The sequence below is a fragment of the Tachysurus fulvidraco genome, chromosome 13 (assembly GCF_022655615.1).
Source record: "Tachysurus fulvidraco isolate hzauxx_2018 chromosome 13, HZAU_PFXX_2.0, whole genome shotgun sequence".
NCBI lineage: Eukaryota > Metazoa > Chordata > Actinopteri > Siluriformes > Bagridae > Tachysurus > Tachysurus fulvidraco.
Window position 1 is genome coordinate 28,772,667 of NC_062530.1, and position 20,552 is coordinate 28,793,218.

Genomic DNA, 20,552 nt, shown 5'->3' on the forward strand with positions numbered 1-20,552 from the left:
TTGTCTCTGTATCCAGAGTAAATAACTGCAGGATGACAAATGAAGGTTGTGCTGCTCTGGTATCAGCTCTGGGTTTAAAGCCCACACACCTGAGAGAGCTGGAGCTGAGTGGGAATAAACTGGGAGGATCAGGAATGAAGGAGCTCTGTGATGTGCTGAAGAATCAACAACTCAAACTGCTGAAACTGGGGTAAAGGCATCATTTATAATAAAATCTATAATGTCAGAAAGAGCAGAGGTCTTTAAGAAGACTTTTAGAAGACGTTCTGGTGAAATGTGTCGTGTTACAGTTTGTAATGACCAGATATATGTATTTTAATACCATCTATACAAACTCTATTTAATAGCCTACAACCACCAGCTGGATTAATCTTTGAATATAAACTTGAATTATTATTAAAAGTAACAGAAATCCTTCTAGAAATGTTATAAACATTGGACAGAAGCTAGCAGTTAATCTACAGATAATAAAATCCTACAGATAAATGAAGTTACAGTAACAGATTAATGTACAGTATGGAACTGTGAGATGATTACACACTACAGCAGGAATTACAGATACCACCAGCAAGAATTCTTAAAGACACAAAGCCAACAGTGAGGTATAAAGTGATACGATACTCAGACATGATCAGAGCAACATGTAGAGACAGATACAGAAGAACAGAACAGGAGCCTGATAAGGAAACTTCACACTCTTTAAGTAGATTAAAGTAAATTAAATAGAGAAAAATTATACTGAAATTAGACAAAGTTACCTGCTCTGTCTCTCTCTCTGTCCCTCTCCCTGCCCCCCCTCCCTTCCATAGGTTGTATAATTGCAGTCTCACTAAAGATGACTGTTCTGCTGTTGTAGCAGCTCTGAGAACAAACCCCTCACACCTCAAGGAGCTGGACCTGAGTGACAATACATTTGGAGACACAGGAGTGAAGCAGCTCTGTGATCTACTGAAGACCTCAAACTGCAGTCTGGAGAAACTGAAGTAAATTATTTTTAGTCTTTATTGAGAAAGAAAAAAGGAATGAGGGATAAAATGAAGAAATTTCTATAACAGGTTCTAAATTTACAACAGAAGACAAATACACTTTGAATTGTTTTGAATGAAAATTGATTATCTGAAATCAGTTAATATTTTTTAATAAGAAACTAAAATATATACTTTTTTTATTTAACCAGGTGAGTCAGTTTAGAACCAGTTCTCATTTAAAATGACGACCTGACCAAGAGGCAACCTAAAAACTAATACAATACACAAACACAGCTATAAACAATGACGTGTAAAAACCAACAAAAAAAAACTAAAAACAAGTACATTGATCGTGAGTTAGTGACTGAATTGAATATTTAAAGGTAGAAAGTGATATAAATGAACTAAGCTTAAGAGACTGCTGCAGATGATTCCAATCATATGCAGCAGAAAACTGAAAAGAGCAACGTCCAAAAGACATACGGACTTTAGGAATGCAGAAATTAAAGAATCGGCTAGAGCACAGATTACAACTTGTACTGTAAACATTAAGAAAAGACTGTAAATACAAGGGAGTTTTACCAGAAGAGTTTTATAAATGAACAGAAATCAATGAGTTTGTCTGCGACAATGAAGAGAAGACCAATTCAATAAAGAATACAGGAGGCAATTGTGAGTATTAAATGAAGCTCCAGTCACAAAGAGGATTGCAGCGTGATAAATAACGTCCAGTTTTTGAAGCGGATCTATAAACTATATCACTATAATCTAATATTGGAAGTACTGTCGTTTTTACCAAAAGCTGTTTAGAAGAATGTGTAAAAGAAGATTTGTTACGATAAAGAAAACCAATGCGAGATTTAACCTTTCTGACCAGTACATTTATGTGAGGTTGAAATGACAACTTGCTATCAAGCCAGATACCAAGGTATTTGTAGCATTCAACATAATCAAGTTCAGAACCATCCAAAGATAAAATAGGCAGATGTTCAACATGTGGTAGATTTATATGGAAAATCATGCATTTTGTTTTAGTTGTATTTAAAAGCAGATGAAGACTAGAAAAGGCATTTTGGGGACGAGTAAAACTAGCCTGCAGTAAAGACAGTGCGATGGTCATGGAAGAATGGAATGTATAAAAGATAGTGTCATCTGCGTATAAATGTATGTGAGAATCACCTGCAGCAAGAGCAATATCATTAATATAAATATTAAAAACTGTAGGCCCCAAAATGCTTCCTTGTGGGACCCCTTTAAATAGTGGCAGGGGATCTGACCAAAACCCCTCAACCCTTATTGTTTGTGAACGATCAGAACAGTAACTCTTGAACCAGGCCAGACAGCTCTCAGAGAATCTGATATCTCTTAGCCTATCCAGCAATATTTCATGGTCCACAGAGTCAAAAGCCTTTGCCAGATCAAAAAATGCAGCTACACAGTACTCCTAATAGTTCATCTAAATCCTTTAATTATAAACAGGTAATAGCCTGTAGCTTAATTAATCTGATTAAATGAATCTCCTGTGAAATGTGACCTGTGCTTCTCTTAAATAATGGTTCTAACTGTTGTCTACTGGCCTGTACTGAGATTATTATTAATTACAAAGCCTTCAGTGATGCTCTGTCACTGTCATGTCACTGTCTCACTGTGAAATGTCCTTTATTAATATTTTCTTTCAGAATAAATAACTGTAATCTCACACAAACACAATGTGGTGATCTGGCTAAAGCTCTGGAATCAAACTCCTCATCACCTCTGAAAGAGCTGGATCTCAGAGGGAACTACAGTGTGTCAGATTGGAAAATTTTTAGTTATTTTCTATGGAATTCAAAGTCTAAGTTGATTGTGAGGTGAGTTTCTGATTTAAATAATTGTAACATTTTTTTTTTTTACAACACTGGAAACACTTTGTACTTATTTTATTTTACTTTTTAAATAATTGATGGTGTTATGTTTGCAGGTTTTCCATCTATCCAAGACTCTCATTATTGTGATCTCTCACATGTGAATGGTTGAATGTTTGTAGGATCCTCAGTAGCTTTCTTCATGTATAAATGTTATTTTATGGGTTTTTCTGGTATAACAATTAGTAAGAACACAAAGTAGACTTACTGATAGCAGAGACATCCTCATCTATGCCAACTTGTTAAAGTTCTGTAAACTTAGTAATTTAGTACAAACTAAAGACAGTGTAAACCCATGATGAGAGCTGGTAGTCGGACTAATTCAGCTTCAACTTTCTGAATCTGATCCCTGCAAATAAAATAGAAAAACTCTTCTGAAAACAGTTTAACAAGAGACAGAGATGTAGAAACCAGGACAAGCTCACACAAAAAAAAAAACAGCTCAGAAAAGCATTTAATAGGTTGTGTGCTACAAAACTAGAAAGTTAGCTAAATAAAGTCATTTCTATATTGTTACATTTACATTACATTTATTACATCGTTAATGCTAAGGCATCACATCATTTAACATCAGCATCTTGTGGGGACAAACATCCAGAGATCTGTTATCAGTATCATAATGAAAGGTGTTTTCTCTCTTCAGAATTTTGAGTCCTGAAGCAGAAAAGGTCTGTGATCATCTGACTAAAGTTCTGGGTACAAACCCCTTACTACAGAGAGAACTGGATCTGAGTGGGAAAATATCTGGAGACTCTGGAGTGAAGCAGCTCTCTGTTCTACTGAAGGATCCACAGTGTAGGACTGAGAAACTCAGGTGTGTGGTCTGATTCCTCACCTGGTGTTTTTATTTGTGTTCACATTAAATCTATAAAGATATTCCACTGTACACATGATCACTCTATTGTTTCTATGCCTTGGAATTATTTTTGATGGTTGATCTTGTGGGTTGTTAAAGACATTTTCTCAGTTGTGTTCTCTGTCTGCAGGCTGAATAAGAGCAGTGTTACAGACAGCGGCTGTACTGATCTGATATCAGCTCTTACTTCAAACCCTTCACACCTGACAGAACTGGACCTGAGTGAAAACACACTGGGAAAATCAACAATGGATAAGATCTCTACTCTACTAAAGAAGTCATCCTGTAAGCTACAGAAGCTTGTGTAAGACATTTAATAGTACACTTTACTATATGATATATAATAAATTATATTTTTACTTCTCTATAAGTTTATATATATGATGTAGGAATAAATTAGTCAGCAACTCATTCAGGGGTAAATTTCCCCAAAACACCATACGGATCGCCGTGCCGTGCAGTCAAAATGACCACTAGGGGATGACTCAGAAACAAGCTTCATTTCAGCTTTAAAGCATCAAATCCTCTAAAAACATGAAAAAACCTATTTACCTACTAAAGTTTATACTCTCAATATTTTTTTAAGCCCACACACAAAGCATAATATGATTCACAGCATTCATACTATTAGAAAATTTTTTTGGAGAAAACTGACCTAGGGGGCGCTAGACCAGTTTTTCCCTTACCTTTAGACGCTTCCCTTTCTTCACTGGGGTAATATATTCCAAAACAAATATTCCACAAAAATCCCCAGAGGTCCAAGGAACTGGAGCCTTTTAATCCAAAACCCTTTGGTCGCCCCGCAAATATTCCATTTGTGTTCCGAAAACTGGAAACAGTAGTGCACCACCATCTTGTTTTGCCACTCTAACTTCTCATTGGGGTATTCAAAAATTGTAAATTTACATCATGTTTATAGCCCAGGCCCTAACGAATGAAACAAGCCCTCACTTGAGCCAATCGGTGCTTGTATTGCAGAGATAGATGGCTATAATCCTTGACCTTTTGTCCCTCTCACAGCTCAGGGTGTCAAGTTACAAGCCTGTTTTCACAGCAGACTAGTAGACAGAGAGTCTCTGCTTGTTTTAGGCCTTTCAGACTGAGCATGCAGTCTTTTAATTCAAAGTTATACAGTAAACAAGTACACAAAAACGCATGACCAGATGACCATGTGTGTAGAAAAATATTTTTATTGAAGCCATTTTTGGATCTTTTGACTTGAAATTTTTGATTTCAAGTCAAATTAATTAATCAGATTAATCAGTTTATCAGGTAAACAACCCAGGTGGAAATGAAAACCTTCCATTCTAGCCTCTGTAACTTTGTGCCAGTAATCTGACACTTGTATCTGAAACTAGAGAATCCCTTCTTTCCAATGAGACCAGGCTCGCCCCTGTGTGTCAAAGTATGTGGGAGCTGTACCACTTTAAGTTGGGTAGGTCATGTAGGCGAAAAACCTGCAATAGGGGGCGAGATCCTTAAGAGGTACAAACATGTTCCTACTACAGCATGAACATAAAAGGTACAGAGCAGCGTACAGACGGCAGAGGATTAAATAATCTTACTACATAAAATACAACACTAAATAGCCCATTTGAAAACTTGCCCCATTGATCGCCCTGATTAGGTATAAATACATCTTAGACCTGCAGATAGAAACACACATTACACTGGAGATAGATACAGCAGTTCAGCAGCTTTACAGTGAATACAGACGAGTTACCATGACCCCATGACCAGAAGAAATGATCTGTGCCTGCTATACTATAACACTCACCAGTTATACTGTTGTTTCTTTACAAATTGCTTGAGATGGACCAGGACTGGCTTGTCATTGTCAAGGTCTTCTGACAGTGATAATGAGCTGCTGCACTGGCTGGTTTGAGTGATTTCATGTGACAGACGTCCGTTATCCACAGTGTGTGGTTTAGTTCCAATGAGTGGGCATCAATAATGTAATTACTGTTACAGGTCTTGTCAGTTTTACATGATTTACAAATGAGTTCATGTACCACATGGGGTAAATAACGAACATTCTCACAAACAAGGTAATGAGATAATTAGCATTATAAATGTTTCCTGATGATAGTGAACTTTTTGCTCCTTCTCCAGACTTTCAGACTGTAATATAACAGAGAAAGGATACACTGCTGTGGTTAAAGCTCTGAAGTCAAACCACTCATCACCCCTGATAGAGCTGGACCTCAGAGGGAACGACCCTGGAGCATCAGGAATAAAGGAGCTTAGGGATTTGATGAATGATAAAAAATGTAAAATAAAGACACTGAGGTGAGCGCTTTCACCAGTACATGTAAAATACAGCATTAATTCTGAGTTATTACTAAAGTTTCATTGTTTGAACCACTGTGTAGCATGCTGTGGTATTTTTGGCCACACTTTATTTTACATTTTTTGTAATAAAGAAACAAATTTAAAGTAAAAGTTTATGCTGAAGTAATATTGCTAATGATTAAAACTAGTTTTCCACCATGGACCAAACAATTACTGAGAACTAGCACCACATTGCTGTAAATATAAGTAGTGTTAATGTTTCTCTGTTCTTTCTCTCTACAGGGTGTTGAAAAGTCCTGAAGCACAGAAAGCTTCTGATCATCTGACTGAAGCTCTGGGTATAAACCCGATACTGCAGACGGATCTGAATCTGAGTGGGAAAATAAAAGGAGACTCAGAAGTAGAGCAGCTCTCTGTTTTACTGAAGGATCCACACTGCAGACCTGAAACACTTCAGTAAGGAATTAAATTCTACATTAATCTGTAAACTTCAGTTAGTAATGTTAATGTTGAACGGTTTGTCTTTAGGTGATCAATCATTCATCTAGTTTTCAGTCTTTTTCAGTAGTAATGAGTAGTTTGAGGAGAAAAGACGCTCCTCTGCATACAGAAGTGTTAAAGAAAAACCCTGTGATTTATTGTGTTTTCAGACTCAGTGAGTGTAATCTGACAGAGAAAGGATGTTCAGCTCTGCTCACAGCTCTCAGATCAGAACACTCCACCCTGAAGGAGCTGAATCTGAGTAAGAACAGGATTCAGGATTCAGGAGTGAAGCTGCTCTCTGAGGAACTGAAGAATAAACACTATAAACTGGAGACTCTGAGGTAACGTCTAATACACACTTCATTTATAGTGTAGATGATGATAGAGACGTGAAATACACAATATTTTGTGTCATAGTGTTGCAGTGCCTGTGGATTTCAAACACAGAGTCATGGGCAGTTTAAAAATCATCTTTTTACCCACATGCTAATCATGCTAATAAAATTAAGCTAATCTGTGAAATAATTTAGTTATTTTGAAATAACATGGACAAATGTCCCTAATGCCCCCACAGGAGGGTAAAGGGGTAAGAATATAAATGACAGACAGTCTCCTATATATTTTCATATAATCATCTGTGAATCCCAGTACATTTACAGAAGGAGTCTCCAGTATCAATAACTTTAAGACATTAAAGTCTCCACAACAAAGACTTTCTTAGTGTAAGCTGCATTTTTAACTTATTAACTTCAAGTAAAAGAAAAAAGAGAAGCCAGAACAACTGTTTATAGCTGCTATAATGTGTGTAAGAACAGGAACTTACCTGTTTTGGGGACTTTCTACAACATTAAATATCTGAAACAGAAACAAACACTTGTGAATGAGCAGCTAAAGGAAAATATTATCCATATATTACCTTGTTATTGTGGAGTATTGTGTGTAGATCAATGAGGAAAAAATGAGTTAAATCTCTTTTAAGGTGAAGCTAAAACCTACCAAAATGTGGAAAAACTTGACAAGCGCTGAGATTTTTCATCTGCACTTTATATTTATTTTTATTAAAGCAGACGTGTCAGACTGAATAGAGAAATATATATTTTAAATGATTTATATTTACTGGTATGGTCCAGTTATCAGTACTGACTTTATAATGTCTCTTTATTAGTTCAGAAAAATTCAGACATCACAAATGTGTAATTCAGAACATGTTCCCAAAGAGAACAACAACAGTAAATACAGTTAATTTATACACTGAACACTGCCACATTTATACTCCTGGTTTTTACAGAGACTTACAGACCTTTCCTACATAAACATAATACAATTGGTGTAATTTTGTGTAGACTTTCAGACTGCAGTATAACAGAGGAAGGATACACTTTTCTGGCTGAAGCTCTGAGACAGAATTCATCATCACACCTGAGAGAGCTGGATCTCAGAGGGAACGACCCTGGAGCTTCAGGAGTGAAACTACTTACTGACAACAAAGTTATCAAACTGACACTGAGGTGATTCTATAAGCAATGATGATATATACAAATATCATATTAAACAAATATACTTTCTGTTAAAAATAACTTTTCCTTCAAACCTCTACAGGTTGTTAAAAAGTCCTGATGCAGAGGAAGCCTACACGTGTCTTACAAAAATGTTCAGTAAGAACCCCTTACTGCACACGGAGCTGGATCTGAGCACCAAAACACCAAAGAACATCAACGTGAAGCAGCTTTCAGCTCTGCTGCAGGATCCACATTACAGACTGCAGAAACTTACGTAAGAAACAGCTATAAACACACAGATCTCTGTTTTCACTCAGTTGCTCTTGTTTAGTCAGGAGTGACTGTAGCCATGCTAACTGTGTATTTACTGATATGAAAACCTCTGACACAGTGAACTGTACTCACTTTATGTTCTGCCTCTTTGAGGAAAACACAATTTTACTTAAAGTACAGACTTAAATATCCCATTTCTTACAACCCAGTTTAGTAGATATTCACTAAATGTCACAGCACTCATCTTTATCAAAATGACAACAAAGGCATTAGCTTCAGGAAGAACAAATATTTACTATATAATGTTCCTGAGCTGCTGTGAGTTGTAAACCTGTACAATAATAACTTACAGTAATTCACATTCAGTACTGCTGAGTTACAGGCAGGAAAATTCTGAACACAAACTTTATACACCACCTCACATACGTCCAGGGCATCGTGTATGAACGTGGTACAGCCAAAGACCTGCCCAGAAGGAGGTTTGGGACATGCATGAAGTTTAAACATAATGACACAAAATCTTTTGTTTCACAAAAGTCATTAAGGAGCAGCAGGATTCTTCCTTTCCTGGTGGTTGGATTTATTGGTCCACTACACAACTGATTAAAAAATAACAGCCCTGACCTGAACTTTCTCTGTCCCAGGGGTCCAGACCACTGATTTATACAGCTCTGGTGGACAGGAAGTGGAACACTGGGTGTAATAGTGACAGAGACTAACCTCCTTCTCTCTCTCTCTCTCTCTCTCTCTCTCTCTCTCTCTCTCTCTCTCTCTCTCTCTCTCTCTCTCTCTCTCTCTCTCTCTCTCTCTCTCGGTCTATGTCTCTCTCTCCAGGTTGTATAAAGAAGACAGTATAACAGATATTGACTGTTCAGGGGTGTTTTCTGCTCTGGTTTTAAACCCTTCACACCTGAGAGATCTGAATCTGAACAGGAATAAACCAGGAGAGTCTGGACTGAGAAATCTGTGTGATTTCATGAAGAATCCTAAATGTAAACTGCAGACACTAAAGTGAGTAATAATGTCTTTATAATTAAACTAAACACTTTAAAAATATCAGTCAGTTTCCAAAAATCTTATTTTAGCAGTACAGGAGGGTGGGGTTTGTGTCAATCATACAGAAATAATTTATTAATAAATACTTTCAGAATATTTATTAGTAGATATTTATTAAAACACTCAAATAATAACATGTGTATTACATATAAAACATTATTTATAACTTAGTCATAATAAAGGACAGACAGAGAACAGAGTAATAAACAGTCCATTAATCCAGTATCAGGAACAGAGCAATGCACATCAGGCAGGAAACAATAACAGGAAACAGGCAGAGTGTCATAGAGCAGGCAGAAATGGGGGACAAATGTTCATTTCAATTCAAGTTTATTTGTATAGCGCTTTTTACAATGGGCTTCGTCTCAAAGCAGCTTTACAGAACATAAACATAGAACAGAAGGTAAACATAAGGAGAAAAAAGAATTAATATAGTAAAAAATTAAGATATATATAGTTCACAGTGTGTATGTATGTATGTATGTATGTATGTATGTATGTATGTATGTATGTATTTACTTATCCCCAATGAGCAAGTCTGAGGTGACTCAGGCAGCAGTGGCAAGGAAAAACTAACTTAAATTGGTAAGGAAGAAACCTTGAGAGGAACCAGACTCAAAGGGGAACCCATCCTTATATGGGTGGAACTGGGGGTGAGATTACAAATACAGTAAAACAAGTGTTGAATTGGTGTAAAGATCACATGGAGTTCAGATCTCCTCTTGGTATCATAGAGTCCAACTGGAGCTGGTAGATCTGTAGATGTCTCAGGATTTTCATAGAGTCAGCCTCATCTCAGCGGAGGTCCAAAATCTTCATTGCACAGAAGACGATCGGAGCTGGTACAATGTCTGGATGTCTGCCCGCCTGCTTTTTTGCCTTTTTTTTCCTCCTTATGGCGCTCTCCAAAGCGGCTCCAGCTACTCTGGTGGACAACCTATCGCGAGCCTGCCCGGCCATGTGCGGTGCTTATCGCCTCGAGGGATTCCCATCCCTTCTGCGTTGTCTGCACGGGTCTCAAGCATGCGCAAGAGGCTTTTGATCTGCCGGAGAACTGTAGCCATTGCCTGGCGCTCCCAAAAAAGCTCCTGCGTCACAGGCTCAAGACAGCCACTTCCCAGTCTGTCGACTTCGAGCTGTCCGACTCGGAGGGGGAAAAAGGCGACACCACCGCGCTCCCGGAGGCCTCCCGCGGCACAGCTTCCTCTGACTGGGCCGACATGTGTCGTTCTCCGTTTGAGGATTTACTACCGGCGACGACCGCTTCCCCGAAGGACCGGCAGGTTCCCTGGATGAGGTCAATGACCTCATCCTCTGCAATGCCCGTCAGGCTGTCCAGGCTAGCGGGCGCTCTATGGCTTTGTCGGTGGTCGGAGAACGTGCGCTGTGGCTCAACCTATCTGGTCTCCCCGGGAGTGAGAAGTGCCACATCGCTGGGGTGCCAGTTGAGCCGGGTCAAGCTCTTTTCGGCCCAGCCGTTGCGCTGATGCAGCAGCGCTGCGTTGATAAGAAGAAGCAGGACGAGGCCTACAAACTATGTCTTCCTAGAAAGCCGTGCCAGACGCCATCTGGGCGGCCGCCTAACGCTTCTGCAGCGGGACGCCAGTCCCACTACGCTGGCAGGTCCAACAAACCCCGTAGGAAGCCACAGGCTCAGCAGGGTGGGCCCCCTCCCCCCGATAGGCCCTGGGGTAAGACTTCTTTTGCCATGGCCGTGGATCGGAGACCTCCTATCCCCGCTCCGTCTGTTCCGAAACGTAAGCGGCCGACCTGATGTTCGGCCTCTAGGGGTCTTCAGTCCGCGTTCATGGGCAGCCAGCCCTCCGAACACCCGTTCTACCCTCCAGGTTCACCCGTCCAAGAGACGGAGGGTCTCCTTCGGCGAGGTCAGCCCCCCCTTGAACAAACATTTACGGAAATACAACTTCAGAATGTTAACACACGGCTCTCTCATACGTTCGATAAAGCGGAATGATTGGTTTTGCTCGATCGATCTGAGCGATGCTTTTTTCCACATAAGCATCTATCCTCCACACACACATTTTTTTGTCGTTACGGGCGACTCACGTCCCGGGCCTTTTGAACAGGGGTGCAGACCTTCTGTCGAGGGGGAACCCTCTGTACGGAGAGTGGAGGCTCCACCCCCAGATAGTGGGACTGCTCTGGGAGAGGTTCGGCCAGGCTGCCGTTGATCTCTTCGCCTCGCGCGGAAACGCCCACTGTCCTATGATCTTCTCGCTTCGGGACGAGGACGCCCCCCTCGGCGTGGACGCTCTGGCTCATCCATGGCCCAGCACGCTGCTCTACGCTTTCCCTCCGCTCTGCCTGATTTCCCCAACCCCGGCCAGGGTCGCGGTGCAGGGTTTATCTCTGTTCCTCATAGCTCCCAGGTGGCCCAAGGCACCCTGGCTAGCGGAGATAATTCCTCTTCTGTATGCAGAGCTGTGGCCCCTCCCGTTGCGTACGGACCTCCTGACCAAGGCGAACAGGGAGATTTTTCATCCTCACCCGGGCAGGGTGGCTCTCTGGGCCTGGCCTTTGAGAGGGCAAATTCCCCCCCGTGTTATCGCCACGATTCAGAGTGCCAGGGCCCCTTCCACACGCTCTCTCTATGATTGCAAATGGCGTGTGTTTGCGGCGTGGTGCGAGGAGCACCAGCTCGTCTCATATCTGTGATCTGTCACTGATATTCTGGGTTTTTTACAGGGCCTTATCGATCGTGGCAGGTCTTTTTCGACGATTAAAGTCTATTTGGCGGCTATCGCTGCATGTCACGCCGGTTTCGGCAACGCTACGGTGGGGCAGCACCCCCTTATCCGTAGATTTATGAGGGGCACACGCCGCTCCCTGCCGGTCACCAGGAGTGTGGTCCCGGATTGGGATCTCTCTATGGTGCTGGAGGTGTTGGCCCAACAGCCTTTTGAGCCCCTGGGGGATATCTCCCTCAGGTTGCTGTCCTTCAAGACGGCGCTGCTCCTGGCTTTGTCTTCCGCCAAACGTGTCAGTGATTTGCATGCGCTCTCGGTTCATTCCTCGTGTACCAAATTCTCACTCAGCGGGGATAGGGTTTGGCTTAAGCCTAACCCGGCCTTCGTGCCTAAGTGCTTTCCAGCCTTCACTGGTGGTGTGATTGAGCTCTCCACTTTTCACCCTCCTCCTTTTTCCTCTGCGGAGGACCAGAGGTTGAATGCTTTGTGACCTGTGCGTGCCCTACGGGCGTACGTGGACAGGACGAACTCTTTTCGGGTGAGCGATCAGCTCTTCATCTCTTGGGCCCCGCCGAACACGGGAAAACCCATCTCTAAGCAATGCCTCTCTTGCTGGATTGTAGAAGCTATCTCCTTAGCGTATGAGTCTAGGGGCGTGCAGCCTCCAGATGGCCTCAGGGCTCACTCCACTAGAGGCTTCGCTGCTTCGTGGGCTCTGTTTGGGGGAGTTCCCTTGCAGGACATTTGTGCTGTGGCGAGCTGGTCCCCTCCGCACACCTTTGTCAGGCACTACCGGCTTGATGTTACTCGTACCACCATGGCTCGTGCGGCCTTGAGTGTGGGCTCTTCGTAGCCACGTGCACTTTTGTCAGCCCTGTCCGCCCGGCCTGGCTGTGCATGTTTTCAGGCATATGGTCGTCTCCCCGCCGTACGCTCGGGTTGGTCCATTTACATGTTTATTTACATGTTCTTTTCCTGCAGGCTGCCCGCTTGTTGGACGTCAGTGAGGTTTTAACATGCATGTTGCCGCATGCTGTGTTTCCCGTTGGCTGAGCTTTTTGCCCCGCGCAGTATGTTATGTCTGCTGCTTTATGACGTGCCGAGCACCACCTTTTTGGCTTACAGGGCCTCGCTGTGAGTGTATTGGGCAACCGGGGAGTTGTCTATATCTCCCATAGGTGGATCTCGGACATGAGATGATGAAAGAGAACATTAGGTTACTGTCGTAACCCCGGTTCTCTGAAACATCGAGTGGAGAGATCCACCAAGTTTGCACCGCTTGCTGCACGAGATGCGAATATGTACACTGAGGAAAGGCAGCACGTGCAGGTGCATTATGCACTCGGGTGTGGGGCGTTACCTTACCGGCCTTTGGCATACACTCCTGTCTGTCAATCCAGACTTGGTGCAATTGGATGCTTCTGTAGAGGTCAGGAACGGATACCCTTCCCATAGGTGGATCTCTCCACTCGATGTTTCAGAGAACCGGGGTTACGACAATGTTTGGGAGCTAAATAAGAAAACGCTCTACCACCTTTAGTAGACTTAGATATTCTGGGAACTACCAGAAGTCCTGCGTTTTGTGATCTCAGAGAGCATGAAGGATTGTAACATGTTAGAAGGCTAGTTAGATACATGGGAGCTAAACCATTAAGTACATAAGTACATAAGTAGCAGCAGTTTGTAATCAGTTCTAAACTTAACAGGTAGCCAGTGTAGAGATGATAAAATTGGGCTTATATGGTCATACTTTCTTGTCCTAGTGAGAACTCTGGCAGCTGCATTTTGGACTAACTGTAGCCTATTTATTAAAGATGCAGGACAACCACCTAGTAATGCATTACAATAGTCCAGTCTAGAGGTCATGAATGCATGAACTAGCTTCTCAGCATCAGAGACAGACAGGATGTTTCTCAGCTTTGCTTTATTTCTAAGGTGGAAGAAGGCTGTTTTGGTAGTATGGGCGATATGATTATCAAAAGACAGGTTGCTGTCTAGTATAACACCCAGGTCTTTTACTGTCGAGCTACTAGTAACAATACATCCCTCTAAGTGAAAGTTAAATTGTGTAAATATGTGTGTGTGTTTCTGGAGGCAATAGACAACACTTCCTTGTGTACATGAGATAACACCTAAATTAGAGAACATCAGAATTTGAAAAATATATCAACATTTTAACTCATATTTGTTTTCTATAATAATGGACTAAATCCCATTTCTCTCTCTGCAGACTATGGAACAGTGTAAAAGGTGAATCATCCTGTGCTGATGTGGCTTCAGCTCTCTGTACAAATCCATCACACATCAGAGAGCTGGATCTGAGTGAGTGTGAACTGGGAGACTCAGGAGTGAAGAAGCTCTGTGATCTACTGAAGATACACGAGTGTAAACTGGAGAAACTGCTGTGAGTAACTCAGTGATGAAACACACCAAGCTTTTTAATAACCCAGAACAAGGCTGCCTGCTCGTGGGGGGACTGACTAGGATAAATTGTGTGAATGAATGTGAAAGTGTGTGTATGTTGTCCTGCCATGAACTGTACATTAAAGACAACTGTACTTTAATTATACAGATGTTTTCTAATAATAACCCTCAATTAGCATTCATAACAGATATAATAAACAGCTATAAACATCTGTGTAACATGTCTAACATTATTATGTTCAATCAATACTTCAGTCATCACTTAACTAAGTTTAGGAAGGAAAATCTTCTTTAAAAACAATAATTGTTATATTTAAAAGCTTTAAATGAGGTTATTATGTTCAGTTACGTCATTTACTTTAATATTACATTCTTTACACTTACAGCAGCTCTGTTGTGTTTGTTATAATGTACGAATAAGTTTTCAAACTTCAGCGTGTGTGTGTGTGAGTGTGTGCGTGTGTGCGTGTGTGTTTCTGGGGGCAATAGACAACACGTCCTTGTTTACATGAGAAAGCACCTAAATTAAAGGACATCAGAATTTTAAAAATGTATGAACATTTTAACTCATATTTGTTTTCTATAATAATGCACTAAATTCCATTTCTCTCTCTGCAGACTACAGAACAGTGTAAAAGGTGAATCATCCTGTGCTGATGTGGCTTCAGCTCTCTGTACAAATCCATCACACATCAGAGAGCTGGATCTGAGTGAGTGTGAACTGGGAGACTCAGGAGTGAAGAAGCTCTGTGATCTACTGAAGATACACGAGTGTAAACTGGAGAAACTGCTGTGAGTAACTCAGTGATGAAACACACTGAACTGAAATCACAATCTTTGTTTTCTGTGAATCAGATCTTTCCTGATACACACTAACAAAACATAATCTCTATTTTAATTTAACGTCTGTGTTTGTTTTACATTAACTATGAGTTCATGAACCTGGTTCTTAATGTTCACACCTACATCATTATCTCTCTGTGAGCAGGTTAAAGAAGTGCAGCATAACAGATGGAGATGTTGCTGCTCTGACTGAAGCTCTGAGGTCAAACTCTTCTTGTCTGAAAGAGCTCGATCTGAGAGAGAATAACCTAAAAGATTCAACAGTAAAGCAGCTCTCTGAGATACTGGAGAGTTCAGGTGGACAGTTAATGTAAGTAAAGTTATCACACACATTACTGAATGTGTATTTTCTGTAGATTATAATGTAAGTGTAAGAGCGTCATGTCAGAGTAATGGATCTGGACAAATCAGCAGCATGGAACAATAAAAATCTTACTGACAGAAGCACAGAGATAAACTTTAGTATTCAGTATCAGAACTAAAGAAAACTATAATTCATCACTTTATGCTAATATCTAACTCTGTAGCTCTGATCTGATCGACGTTGAACTGATCTGTTACTGTTCTTCTCAGAAATACCTGTAGTTTTATTGTCATTTCAGTAGGACAGGTTCCTCTAGTCCAACATGCTCCTAACTCACTCACTGAAAGGAAAAGGATCGATTTGTTTATTCCTATTTATTCTACTTTTCTACCATATTAAGTGGAGTGTTTATGTAGTTACAGTAAATGTGGTATATTTAAAATATTTTATTGTTTTGATAATTAAAGAGAAAACAGATAGAGCTCCAGTGAAAGAGCAATAATACACATTATAGTGTTGGAGCTTTTGATTATTTACATTTACTTAATATTTACATCCTTTACACAGAATTAAAATCACAACAGCTTCCCACAAATGTGCTAAATGATAAAGATAGTGACTAAATGATAAACCCACTGACATCTGTATTATTATTATTACAGGTATGACGGGGAGTCATGGTTACAAACAATTACTAAACCATTTAGCCGACTTCGGAACCTGACCCCTCAACAGTAAAGCCGGAACAAAGAGATGAAGAAATAAAAGACACACACCGGGGACAAAGCAGTGTGGACCAGGACAGCTGTAGTACAGACACTGACATCAGAAGCTCAGAGACTTCAGGCAGTTCATATATAACACCAGAGAACAGTAGAGAAGTACACGACACAAACACAAGTAATTCACCAAAACTACAAGAAAAGGGACACAAAAAGCACTCAAACATCCAAAACACAGAAAGATACTAGATAATGACAACAATTTAAACTAACTCCACAATGAAGGACAGAAGACGCCTCAGCAGACCGTGACACTCGAATCCTACTAATACAAAACTACACTGTAATCCCCAAATATAAATAAGACCAAAATTAAAGGAGGAACTTCAGCTGTACAGATAAGGGATTCAGTCAGGAGGTCATTATGTAGTACAAGTGTACAGGGTACATGGATTATACCATACTGCAGAAAAACAATTAAACAGCACAACTCACAAACATCAACTAAACATAAACTAAAAGTCTAACTTAAACTAAAATACTGATATATTTATGAAATAAAATAATGATCTATTACACTTCACAGCCATAGACACTACTGACAGACACCAAGCTGATGGAAAGGAGCAAACTGGTTCCAATAGAAAGTGAACACAAAAAGAGCAGTGATTTCTGGACCAGAATTTCTTTCTTAAAATGTCTTTGTGCTGTAAAATGTTTTGACCTACTGTGCTGCAGTCTGAATGATGAGAGTGTTAAAACATTACATTTTTAAATCTACTGTTTAAAATATCAAGAACAATCTTACAAAACATTTTAAAGATCATATAAAAACAAATAAAAAGGTTTTAACGTAACTGTACATTATCAAAATGGAGGTTTTTATTCCTTACTATAAATTTACTGAGAAATGTTTTTAAAAACAAAACAAAAAGTTTGTTACTAACTAAATAACTCTAATAATATTTGCTTAATAAATGAAAGCTTAAATAAAGTGCAGTTTATGTATCATGTAAGTTTTCTTGACCTCTGTCCTGTCCTATTTATTAGTATTACAGGGGGTAAGTTACTGTTCCATGAGGGAATAAGGTTTAGTCTCACACTTACAGTCTCACTCGTACTCCAACATGCTTCACCAACATGCTGCCTGCCTTCTCTACAAGTGTCTGATAACATCTAATGCAGTTTGTTTATTTTGAACAGATGTACAACTGGATTAGACTTTTTTACTGCCTGAAGTTAAATATTCTAGTGACTCAAATCAGCATCAATTATATTTTTATTGAATATTTGCTCCAAACCAAATGATGTATTTTTTCCAATTGTGTGAGAGATATTTCAGATGTACAGGAAGTCCTCCAGAGAATTCAGGGTTCAACTTCCTGTACTTCCTGTGAGTATGTACTGCTGGACCAAGAGCTTCAATCCCACACGTTCTGTATCCTATTGAGAGCTCTGAGTTTGTGTATATGAAAAGATTTAAATGTGTTCAGTGTGTAGATCCATTTTTGTAAACAGATGAAGGACTAAACTGAACTGATGTGGTTTTGAATTGAACTGAATTTGATGAATGAGAAGTGTAATGTACCTGAATAAAGTAGTAAACATTCAGTCTCTGCTCATTTCACTGTATTATTAAAGGTGAAATATATTAACACAATAATTTGGTCAATTATTTTGGTGTTGTCCTTCTGCTGCTCTGTTCAGGTCTCCGGGTCATTATCTGTTCTGGAACCAGCTAACTTTATACTTTACTGTAGTTAATAAGCTCATATTCACATCCAGTACCTTATTACACACATGCAGTAATTTAACTCTGTGTATTAGTCATTCTAACTGACTATTAATATAATGAAATAACTTATACTGATTATTATAATGAAAATGATATTAAAATTCTATCATTTCACTGTTAAAAGAACATTGCTAAATGATCATTAAACATTATCTACTAAATTATTTTTGTAGATAAACTGACAATAAAACCTTCATTCACTAACTTTATACTTTAATGTCTTACCTGTTCAACTGCAGCAATAATGACTGTTCTCTCATTCTTTTTCTTACTGCCGCTCGAATTACTCACTTTGTTACACTTTCTCTAAAATAAATATAAGGGATTAAGATTAAGATCTGTGGAAGACACTAAAGATGCTTTAGCTACTGCGGTTAATCCTGCCGCTCTTTCTGAAACACGTTAAAAATAACCACACGTTTATTTCAGGGGCTCTTACATAGTTAGCAGTAATAGAGCTGAAAGAGGAAAGCGAGCGTCCACGAGCTCCTACAGCACAGAACAATAAATTAATACGAAACGATCAGTTTTAATAAAACATTGACAGTATTTATGAGAATACAGGCTTAATGGTTCAATAGTCCATTACATATTAAAATAAGGTACATAAAGTAAAAGTGAGGTTTTAACACATTAGCCTCAGCACTGGAGCACAGTTCTGTTGAATTGTGATATGAAATGCTCTCCAAGTCTGAACAAAAAGCCTTTCTGATTGTCTCAGTGTTTTGGCCTTGTTCCATAACAAATGTCTGTGCCGTTGGCAATATACTAACTGTTCAAGGGGCTTTGATTTGATTCCCCGAGCATGATGAACTGATATCAATCACAATCAGGGTAAGTATTATATTTCTTTATTGTGGAGTTTTAAATGTTTCTGTCTACTAACACACAATGATGCATGTGCATGTAAGTTTAAAATGATTAACATTCCCTGAGTAGACAAAATGTTTCCTGTTTATTATTACTGCAAGATAAGAAGATGAAGTAAGTGTGTGGTATTAAATCTGCTTATTTATTCAGACATTTCTTTAATCTTATTTTTTCTTTTTCTTTGCCAGCTCAGAAGATGCTTGGTGACAAAGATGGTAAGGGTGAATATCACATGACTTAACTTAACGTATTGAAATCATTAAGTTGTGCTGAATCTGTTTTCATTTTAGAATTAATTATTTAGACATCCTTTTATTTTTAGAGATCAGAGACCACTTAATTTAGTGTTCCACATACAGTTGGGGAATCACATGGTAAGATTGGAGTTGTGCACTTATACGAGTCAATAACATTATTGTTTTTTCTTTGTTTATTGTTACATTTTTAAATGTCTTTTTAATTATTATTTGTCTTTCCAGACTCAGTCACCTCTGCCCCTGTTATTCAGTGTGCAGCCACCTCCTCTGTAACAGACAGTTAAAAAAGTTATTTGATAATATTGATTTCTGAGAAGCTTCTAAATAAATGTTTTAACGGTGAGAGTCATACTTAACCCTTGACATAGTTTTTATACATCAGAATGTCTCTTTTGCCCTAATGTTAACTGTAAATTAAAGGGGTTCTTACTTTATTATAACAAGCCTGGTGGTGAAAGGGTTACATGTACAAGTCAAATATTTACTATATGTAAAAGGATAATTACAAGAGAACATTTATTTTTATTTTCTTTCGATTTCATAAAACAAAGATTTCGGTCTATTCTCCTCCACCCACTTCTTTGTGGATGGAAGTTCTCAGTGAAAGGACTCAGTTTGCAACAAAGCCTTGAAACGGCAAACTGGGGTTTGTTAGTCCTTCACCATTGAGCTTTAAAGACCTTTGTGGAACAGAAGAAGTATCTGACAGGGACTTAAGAAAAGTTGACAGAGGAGCCATCGTTGTCATAGCGAGCCTTTGGCTGATCTGCTGATGCAAACACTGCCACTCATGGACACCATGATCTTAGCCAAGATAAAGTGGAAGAGAGCCTCTAGGAAGAGCTGGAATAAAAATCAAAAGAATGAAGATTTTCTAATTACAGCTACAGACCTTGACAACGGCAATCACTATTGGCCCGTAACAAAGACACAAAATAATCTTTCTTACGTTTAATGTACTGTTTCCTGAGGAAATTACCACAGACTCAGCAGTGCTAACATTAGTTAAGCTTAGGTCTCTCAGCTCAGTCCTCAGTTCTCCTGAGGTAATTACCACAGACAGGGCAGTGCTAACTTTAGCTTAGCTTAGCTTATCTCTCTCAGCTCAGTCCTTGGCTTTCCTGAGGGATTTACCACATACACGGCAGTGCTAACTTTAGCTTAGCTTAGCTTTGTTCTCTCAGCTCAGTCCTCGGCACTCCTGAGGTAATTACCACAGACTTGGCAGTGCTAACTTTAGCTTAGAACAGTCAGCTCTTTCCTCTGCTCTCCTGAGGTAATTACTACAGACACGTCAG

The 20,552-nt window shown here is 39.7% G+C and overlaps 1 protein-coding gene across 1 annotated transcript in view; it reads left to right on the forward strand.

The window, feature by feature from the left end:
- LOC113657299 overlaps positions 1 to 20,552 on the forward strand; it is a 1,727,325-nt gene that overhangs the window by 1,487,132 nt on the left and 219,641 nt on the right. The window contains exons 182-189 of the mRNA XM_047822072.1: positions 17 to 190; positions 810 to 983; positions 2,648 to 2,818; positions 3,516 to 3,686; positions 3,859 to 4,032; positions 5,841 to 6,017; positions 6,303 to 6,476; positions 6,671 to 6,844. Of these exons, the coding sequence (XP_047678028.1) occupies positions 17 to 190; positions 810 to 983; positions 2,648 to 2,818; positions 3,516 to 3,686; positions 3,859 to 4,032; positions 5,841 to 6,017; positions 6,303 to 6,476; positions 6,671 to 6,844 (1,389 nt within the window). The remainder of the gene's footprint in view (positions 1 to 16; positions 191 to 809; positions 984 to 2,647; positions 2,819 to 3,515; positions 3,687 to 3,858; positions 4,033 to 5,840; positions 6,018 to 6,302; positions 6,477 to 6,670; positions 6,845 to 20,552) is intronic.